The sequence below is a fragment of the Diospyros lotus genome, chromosome 2 (assembly GCF_014633365.1).
Source record: "Diospyros lotus cultivar Yz01 chromosome 2, ASM1463336v1, whole genome shotgun sequence".
In the NCBI taxonomy this organism is placed as follows: domain Eukaryota; kingdom Viridiplantae; phylum Streptophyta; class Magnoliopsida; order Ericales; family Ebenaceae; genus Diospyros; species Diospyros lotus.
This window is the reverse complement of record NC_068339.1, coordinates 10,197,784-10,207,591: the sequence shown is the minus strand read 5'-3', so window position 1 is coordinate 10,207,591 and position 9,808 is coordinate 10,197,784. Positions and strand designations below refer to the sequence as shown.

The window sequence follows — 9,808 nt, the reverse complement described above, 5'->3', positions numbered from 1 at the left end:
AGTTTTTGAATTTATATTAATCTGGAGAGAAAATTTTAAAATATTCTATGGCTAATTAGTAAGTGGTCTTAATAAGAAAGAATATGTTTTCTTTTTTTTTTTTTTAAGGAAACTTTAGAAGTAAAAAGCATTTATTTTTGTAACCAAATAAATTTTTTTTATTGATAATATAGGAAGTGATAATAATCAAAGCATCTAATGGGCATAGGACATGAAATGGTCATGAGGAGAGGTGTTCACGGGGTGTATTGATTTGGGTCTGGTATAAATATGAATTTAGGACAAATCAAATTAATTTATCTAAATTAAAATCAAGTGTGGTTGGCTGAGATTTTTTTTAAGATTTTTATAGCAAATCCTAAAAAGGGCCAATCAAAACTTGTAACAAATTAAGTAAAAAAAGAATTAGAGCCAAATTGAACTAAAAGAAGTAAAATAAAAATCCTCCCAACTTAATTATGACTAATTTTAAAATATAATAATCAAACTTACATCAATCGATAAAATTAATATTCCAAACAAATCACATACCATCATACGTTTGTTATAAGATTAAACTTTGGGAATATGGGAATGGTCTAGGAAGATTAATTTTGTCTGTTGGAGACTGTTTTGGAGCCTCAAAATAATTTTTTGCTCGAAGGAGGACTTAACCTAGTTATCCACCAGTGCGTGGGATGGGGTATCACTATCACAGGGCTTATATTCGCCTCGTTACCAAACGGACCCCCAAAGGGCAGTTTGGACAAATCATTCACTTTTCTTTTTCCCCGGGCAAACATTTTATTTACATCCTCTTCCTCTGTCTTGCAGACAAAGCTTCTCGGTTCTTTTCCCCTCGCTCTCTCGGAGAATAGCAACGAACAAACGATCAGAGTAAGGTCAAAAATCCCAAAATGAGCCGTGGAAGCGGAGCAGGCTACGATCGCCACATCACGATCTTCTCTCCCGAAGGACGCCTCTTCCAAGTCGGTAAGCCCTAAATTTTCCCTGTGCCTCGCTCTCAGATCCCCATTTTTTAACCAAATCAAAGAATCGGCCAGTTTGATTATATTTTTTTTTTGCTTAATCCACAGAGTATGCTTTCAAGGCCGTGAAGTCGGCTGGAATCACCTCGATTGGGGTGCGCGGAAAGGACTCCGTCTGTGTCGTCACCCAAAAGAAAGTTCCGGTTCGTGCAATTGCGCTTTCATTTTCTGATTTCTTTTTTAATTCTGTATGTTGTGAGTTGCGCTTGATCTAGGGTTTTGTAGTGATTCCATGCTGGTTCTGGAACATGTGCAGGACAAGCTTTTGGATCAGACTAGTGTCACTCACCTGTTCCCTATTACCAAGTACCTTGGACTGTTGGCTACCGGCATGACAGGTTATTTTCCCACTTTTTTCCAGCGCTTTTTTGCGTCAAATTAGGCAATGAAGGTTGAATGGTTTGGAGAAATTAGTGATTTTGCAGCATTCAAATTTCATTCTTTCTTTTTGGATAATAGTGTAGTACTTTGTGAATGGCGGTTGTGAATTCTCTCTAGTATCATGGTCAAATGGTTAGTTCTCTATTTTAATGTGATTGTCTCTGAACTAGATGGGACAATTTCTTCAGGGGGTGTTTCTTGTTCAGGGGATCAATAAGAGATGGACTTATTATGCTTTTGTTCTGTTAAGTGAATAGATTCTCATTGTTATCAATCTTTGAGTCAGATCATTGGAGTACTAGTAACTATCACACATACCAAGCGGCTTAGTCTTCAATTCTTATAAAGAAAAAGGCATGACCCTTAATTTTGGATACGTGGTTCAGTTCATGTTCTCTCCCCAACCACAACTCATACTTAAGGAACTTATTGGCCCTTCCAGAATGCCAGAAATTGGTTTTTCTTTGTATAGACATGAAGGGTTTCTCCTTTTCTTTTTGTTGTTTGGTTTCTCTTTTTGTGTTTGGGTTTCTAACGAGAATATACTTATCACATTATTTATGAATTTGTTTAATTAGGATATTTTTTCAAGTTTTCCTAATTTAGGAGTATGTTCTTTGTTTGTGATGACCCAATTTCGCACTGGTTGTTTACTAAAGAGGTGTTGGGTATAGCATTTGGTTCACAAACCTGAAAATTGAGACTTAGCTAGCACTTTTGGGTGATGAGTGTTAGAAGTGGTTTCAGATGCAAATCAAGACCACTATCAAGTAGGCTTGACTATAGAAGCGTTTGAGACTGATTTAAAATCAGATTGAGATATGAAATCTTTGGCCCGACGAGGACTTTAGAAATTAAAGGGGGAATTTGTCATGACACAATTCTACATCAGTTGTTGACAAAGAGGGGTCTCCGGAAAATTTGTTGATTGGAACAGTGGAGGAGCAAGCCTTTGGCCCACTGTTTGGCTGTAAAGCATATGGTGATGGGTGTTTGGTTTTGGCCATCGTTTGGTTGCAGGGATATAATTTTCTTTAACTAAATTGCACTGACTGCAAGCATTTTTCTTATTTTTAAGGACACACCTTATAGTTTTAGTTCTGCTTCATAAAATTCCTTTAGCTTGTTTTCTTTTCAAGGGCATCCCCTTATAATTTTAATATTGTATATTTATTTATTTGGTAAAAAACATTCTTGTTCAACCTTCGTCTAACCGTTAACCCTTTGCCCTTTATAGTTAAATACCCAGCCCAATTTTCAAAACATTGGTTTATTGTGTACCTTAGGATTATGGCAAGTGTGGTGGGCCCATAACCCACAAGTACCAAGATCGAAACTTGACTCTAGTACCATTTATAACTCAGTGGGTCCTCACCTAAAAGTACTTATTGATGGGGAATCTTGAGTTCATATAGCCAAGTCATATACCTAAGATCCCTCCAGTAGATTACTAATGTGGGATCAGGTCGTGACAAACTCTCATCTCCTCTAATTTCCAACTTCTTTGCCAGGTTGAACTCTCGTATCTCAATTTGAATCAAGTTGATTTCAGCACCACTACCGAGTGGGTGCCAATTTAGAGAAGTGTTAGAGATTAACTTGGGTGATATTGAGATATAGAATTTCTAACTTGGTAATGATGTCGGGAATTAGTGGAATGAGCTTGCCATGACTTAATTTCACATCGGTAGTTTATTGGGGAGGTATTGAGTAAATTACTTGGTCTTATGAACACAAGAATCACTTTCAACTAGAACATTTATTGAGGAGGTATTGAGTAAGTGTCACGACCCCAACAGCATATTAGTAATAGTAGATTACATGTATTGTTAGGTGTTGTATTTTACTGCTTTGCTAGTTTGTACCTTTACCTAGAAAGCCTATTTAGGTTGTAACCTAGAGAAGTAGTCATCTAGTGGAATGATAATTGGATGCTGTCTCTCTCTCAACTTCTCTGATCTCTTTCCTGATTCCCTTTGATTCTCTTCCTATCTCTGTTCTGTCTGAATCCTCCCTCATTTCTGTCTGTTTCTCCCTCCATTTCTGTCCTAATTCTCCCTCAATTTCTTCCAAATTTCTATTCAAACCCTAGGAACGTGACAGTAAATTATTTGGTCTTATATGAGTTTTATAATTTATGATTTATTTTCTTAATTTAATTAATTTATATTTAGTACAGCCCTTTCTTGTGAATGCTTGGGCTCTTTGAATTATTTGAGTTTTTGGCATAATATCAGCAACTGAATTTCTACACTCCAGTCTTGCCTAAATTGTTACCCCTTTTGCTCTATTTATCTCCTCATTTGTTATGTTAGTTCATTTATTTTCTCTGTTTTGTCTTACATCTACCCCATTTTTATTGGCCTGTACTTGCTGCCTACCTTTTTTCTTACAAGGTAAGATTTGATGTATGTTTCAATGATTTTTTTGCCCCTGCCTTTTTTCAGCTGATGCAAGGTCATTGGTCCAACAAGCAAGGAATGAAGCAGCAGAGTTTCGTTTCAGATATGGTTATGAAATGCCTGTGGATGTCTTGGCCAGATGGTAGGTTAATTCTTGCTCCATATAGTTGATCTGATGTCAAGTGTGGGTATTACCTCTATTAGTTATATAGGTTGACTTGATTATTTATTATAATTATTATTTTTGTTAAGGATTGCATTGATGTGCATTTCTTTATGTTACATTTAATGGTTCAGAGATTGTTAGACTAGCAGACTTGGAGCTCAATTTTGTAACACTAAGCTTCAAAATTACCTGCTGCACTCTTTTCTTTGCCAGCTAATTTTATATTCTCTAGGGACTTGGAGGCTATTTGATGGATCTTTCAGTTTCCAGTTTTCATTTTTTAATTTTTTGTCTTCGGTTTTGATTTTCATTTTAAAAAATGAAAACATGCTGTTTGTTTGACATTTATTGTTTGCTTTTAGTTTTGTATTTGATTTTTAATTTGGTTTTTGTATTTTTTTTTTCCACCCATACCTTTCCTACCACCAGCAAGTTGCTACTGTGGGAATAGGGTTTCTGGTGACCTTGCTGCCAACAGTGAGAGTGAGTGTAGGGGTGATGGATGTCACATTCCTAGGGGCAGGACAATAATTGTGTTTCTTTCTTATGCTTGTTGCTTGTACTTAGTTGTAGAAGTGGTTGTGCTTTACCGGATTGTACATTCCGGATTGTTGTATTGCTGAGGCTGGAAGGCTATAAATAAGCCACAGCTAGTGGATGGGGATCATCATGTGATATGAATTACATCCTTTCCCTCCACTTTTCTGTTATCTCTCTCTCTCTCTCTCTCTCTCTCTCACACACACACACACACACATTCTATCTCCCTCCTTTCTTGCTGTTTCCCTCCCTTTCCGTCCGAATTCTCCCTCCAAATTCTCTCTAAGCCCCAATTCTACCCTCCCTCCAAATTCTCTCTAAGCCCCAATTCTACCTAAAATGATCCCTTGCCAAATCTGGGGATCCGACAATGGAGAAAATGATTTCTTGTTTCCAAAATTTTTGATAATGGAAACAAGTATCCAAATGCCCTTTTCTGTTTTCAAAATATTGAAAATGAAAACTGGATGAAGAAAACAAAAGGCCTACCAAACAGGCCCTTAAGGATTGGTGTTTAGTTTCTATAGTTGGTTCCCTGTTTCTTAAGGCAACTTGTTTAGATTTATATGTGAATTTGCCTTTATTAACTTCCTTAAACATGTCTGGAAAATACAACATAACCATAATATGCTTCCCTGTGCTTGCAGGATTGCAGACAAATCTCAAATTTATACTCAACATGCGTATATGAGACCCCTTGGAGTAGGTTCGCTTCCGGTCACTTGAAGCTCTTAGTTGATTATCTGTATTGGTTTTCAAAGCTCTATTTAACTGGAAAATGGACAGAAAGATCATTGATCTGTAAACTTATTTATTTTTTACTTCTAATGTTGGCTTGTCATATATTTGCTATTTTTCTATCATGAAGTTGCTATGGTTTTGGGCATTGATGAGGAGAGGGGGCCTCAGCTCTTCAAATGTGATCCAGCTGGACATTTTTATGGGCACAAGGTATGTGCCAAAATCATGTCTTTTGGAGATTTTTTTCAAGCATCGAGCTTTCCTGTCTGTTTTAAATTTATTTATAATCTGCTCTCTTTTGAGACTATGTGACAGTCACTTTACTATTGTCACACTGCTAGTTTTCCTGATTTCATTCTGTATTTTCCGTCATTATCATGGTACACTCTCCAAGAGTACTCTATTATGTAGCATGCCATGAAGTTTGATATGAACAAAAATGCATTGTTTTGATCAATTAGCTAGATCATACTATCTTGGTATGTTATATTTTTGCACACGCTTTTTTTCTGAACATTGCCATATACTACTTTGATAATTCTGAAATTTTGTGTTCTTATTCATTCTAATGATTGTCGGACAAAATAGAAGATGGTCGACTTATTAACTAAAAATTTATTTGAATTTTTATTGGATGGAAAATTTTGCATGATTTGTCTCTTTAATTGGAAATGGATTGAGCCCTTGCCTAACTTCTGGTTATTGTAGGCAACAAGTGCTGGATTAAAAGAACAAGAGGCTATTAATTTTTTGGAGAAGAAAATGAAAAATGATCCTGCTTTTTCGTATGAGGAAACAGTACAGGTATGATTATCTTGCTTTATCAGCATACTAGATAAGGCAGTGAGATGCCAACCAGCCTCCTTTTGTTTTCTTGTTTCAATGGAATGTTATTCTTTTTTTCTCTCTATGCACTATTATTTGCTTGTTTATGTAATTGAATTCTGCCCCATCAAAAACACAAAAAAGACAGAAAGAAAATCTGCCATGAATTGGCTGTATGTAAAAAATATTTAGTTGGATAACTCTGAAGCACAGCTGCACCTCGTACCACTTAGCAGTTGTCAGGGATCTAGCCTTGACCTAGGTTTTTTAGTGGAAATTGGAAGAAATTGAGGGGGAGAGAATTCAAAAGATCAGAGAGTAAGGACAGAAAAAACAGAGAGCAGAGAGAAAGATGTAAGAGAAAACAGAGAGAAATTTGGGAGAGAATTGTAGAGAGAGAGGACTTGAATTCTGATATCATTCCACCATGCTCATCCTCTAAAGTCTTAACTGATTTTTCCTATTTATAGGTTTTTCTATCTTTCAGTTTTAGATTTAACTGAAAGGTACAATATGATTAGCAGCACTAGAGTACAATGCAGTAATTGCATTAAACTACAATTACTATTATATCCTTGGGGTCATGACAGCAGCAAAGCATTATCATTGCTGTTATGTCCAACAAAGGGTTTGAGTCTGTGTGTCCATCATATCTCTTTAGTTTTTGAAGTTTATGATCTTAGATTAATACAGGAGATTGGGCTGTTTGCTAATGTACTGGAAAATGTTTCATTTTCTTATTGCAAATACAGAAAAAGTTTATATGTTAGTCTTAATTTTTCAACTGAAAATGAAGATTTATCACTGTTGAAAATATATATGAAGCTCCGTTTGTTTTCACATGAAATGCTTTTATGTGAGAAACATTTCTCTTGTACATTTTGATGTAAAATTGTTTCACTAATTATATTTTCCTGCACTTGGATCCATAAATAGTTTTTCTAGTGGAGGATTCTAGAGACAACCAAAGCAATCACATCATCAAATTGTAAATATTCCAGTGTTGGTTAGAGAGGACTGTTGTCAGTGTTGTCCTTCATTCAGTGCACCATTGATGGTGAGCTGGACAAAGCATGGAACTTCCACAATAACTATTGAGATTATGGTGCTTTAAGTACATATATGCATACTGGTTAGTGGCATTTTATGATAGATCATTATGGAGAATGAAAAAGAAGAGTGGCCTACTGATGGAGAAGGGAATCTTGAGCAAGGATGAAAGAGAAATTAAGGAACGCTAGAGTTGCAAATGTGGAAACTTGATGGATTATATTTGTTAAAAGAAAATTAGGTGCAAACTCTTTGTCAAGACAAAAAACGACATACAGAAATTGGATGCAGAAATTATAAATTGAAATTATTAAAGAAACCTACCTAAGGTTTGCCATAATACTCACTTCTCATTAAAGTTATTCTTAACCTTATAGAAACAACCTAACAGAGACTTAACTAAGGGCTAAATCTTTATGGAGGAAATTTTTGCAAAAATAGTCAACACACTTCCAAAAGGCAGAGAAAAGGATGGGCAAGTTTCAAGTGCCAAAAAAAAAAAAAGAAATCATCTGAAGGATTTTAGGTATAAAAAAGCAAATTAGTGATAGTTTTAAATGCATAGACCACTCAAATCTTTTTGTTTTTTTTGGTAAATTGCAATTTTGCCAACACATTTCTCTACCTTTGAGAAGTGTGTTGACTATTTTTGACTGAATTTTTTTCCATGAAAATCTTTACCTTAGGTTGGTCTTTGTTAGGTTAAAATGGTTCAAAGTAGTTTCTGTAAGGTTACAATAAATTTATGGAAAGTGAATATTATAGCAAACCTTAGGTGGGGTTAAGTATTCCTTCTATATTCTTTGAAGGTGTAAATGTGTACCACTAAGGTAAGAACTAGAACGCCCAGTTAATGACTTAGGAATTTGATGCCAAAAGAGTGTTACTTCAATTTATCGCAAAGTATGAAGTTTGCTATATCCTAACTTCCATAGACATGATAATCATATAATTTGACATTTGAGACATAGCTGCACCTTACAATTATGTAGTCCATGTAGCATAGCTTTCAATCTGACTGCTAGATATATTTGTAATCCCAGGCAGGGCCCATAGATTGCCCAAAATAAAAGGAAAAGAGGAAAAAAAAAAAAAAAAGGAATCTTATTCTAAGCATAAAAACAAGAGAATAATTTTTTCATTCGGTTTTGTTTTAGGAATTTTTGTTCATTAGGTCAGCATGGGAAGACTGCTTTTGTCTGAAATTTGATGTGTGCCTGCATGATTGTGTGAGGGTCTAATTATTCAATTGCTGTTTCTGTAGACTGCTATTTCTGCACTGCAATCTGTACTACAAGAAGATTTCAAGGCTACTGAAATTGAGGTACTGCCAAAATATCACTCACATCAGTTGTTACATTAATAACTTTCCCTTGCAACTGCTTGCTTCACTCACAACTGTTTGTTTCAGAACATGTCACTTCCTGGCGTCTTTCTTCATGTTAACCTCTCCCTCTCTCTCTCTCTCTCAAAGGCTCAAATGGCCAGGAGAGAGATAGACTATGGATGATAAAAATGTTTTTTAAGTTGGAAATTTGCATGATTCTTTGGCAGGTTGGAGTTGTGAGGGGAGAAAATCCTGTCTTCAGAGTATTGTCAACAGAGGAAATTGACGAGCACTTGGTTGCCATAAGCGAGCGAGACTAATTGATGAGGACTAAGAACAGGCACTGGTTGAAGTTGTGTTTATTTGGAACCATCATGATATGCTTTAATTGATTTATGGATTTGAGAGAGGAGGATAGTTGATGTGTTTCAAATTATCAAACTGTGGACCTACATTTCAGAACAACTGTTCCCAGGCTTACCTGCCTGAGAGGTTTATGGGATGAGTAATTTTTTGTATGCTTCACCTTTTTTGTAATGGCTGTATTTCCTGGATTCCCCATTTGATGAATTTTAGGACATTGAGAGATCATCGCTGGACATTTTGAGCCTCCAACCAAAAATGAGAGATGGGAGTGATTTATCAGACTTGTTGATAGAGGATACCTTAGGCGTAGGAGACAAGAGACTAGCCACATTTCAGGGCAAATGCTTGATTGAAATAGCCACAGGGCACATCATCTGGAGGTGTTGGGCCCGAACAGGGCCATGGCTCGAGATTCCTGATAAAAATGACCTCCGCTAAGTCTTACTCACATGCCATGATTATGAAAGTGACGGCAATAAGGTATGGTTCTAATTCGTCACGTGCTTGATCATAAGCCTTATCCACCGTGATGATGTAGCAGCAGCATCCTCCCCTCCTGAGTGGGGCGGGTGGCGTAACATGCATGAATTTTAGTTCATTAATTATTTTTATTTGAATTATTTTATTTGTGTCGGTATCTTTTATTGGCCACCGGCTTACAGTGCACGAAATGCATGGTTCTGTCCCCATCAAAACCCCTCAAAGATGGCATGATAATGCCCAGCACTTACCCAGGATGACTCGCATAGGAAAGGATATTATATTATTTGAGAAGGAAATGAATGATATGTGGTGGATCCCTTAACATGTGATGTATGGCCACAAGGGTTGCTCCATCTTCACCAACCTTCGAAGCAAACCCTATCCTTCTCATCATAATTATCATTAAAATTTGTAGGACATCATGTGGATTTCATCCACCAAAGCTTCCATTCCTTCAACCCATCATCACAACATCTGTCAATCTGAATTGGGAATGCAG

The 9,808-nt window shown here is 36.3% G+C and overlaps 1 protein-coding gene across 1 annotated transcript; it reads left to right on the top strand.

Annotated features, from left to right (window-relative positions):
• The first annotated feature begins 796 nt into the window (after window positions 1-796).
• LOC127795752 (proteasome subunit alpha type-6) lies at window positions 797-8,985 on the top strand. The gene is made up of 9 exons (XM_052327622.1): window positions 797-972; window positions 1,077-1,171; window positions 1,285-1,366; window positions 3,857-3,953; window positions 5,165-5,223; window positions 5,386-5,468; window positions 5,967-6,062; window positions 8,398-8,457; window positions 8,688-8,985. Exons 1-9 carry the CDS (start codon window positions 897-899, stop codon window positions 8,778-8,780), a joined length of 741 nt encoding a protein of 246 aa, XP_052183582.1. The 5' UTR covers window positions 797-896; the 3' UTR covers window positions 8,781-8,985.
• Window positions 8,986-9,808: the final 823 nt, after the last annotated feature.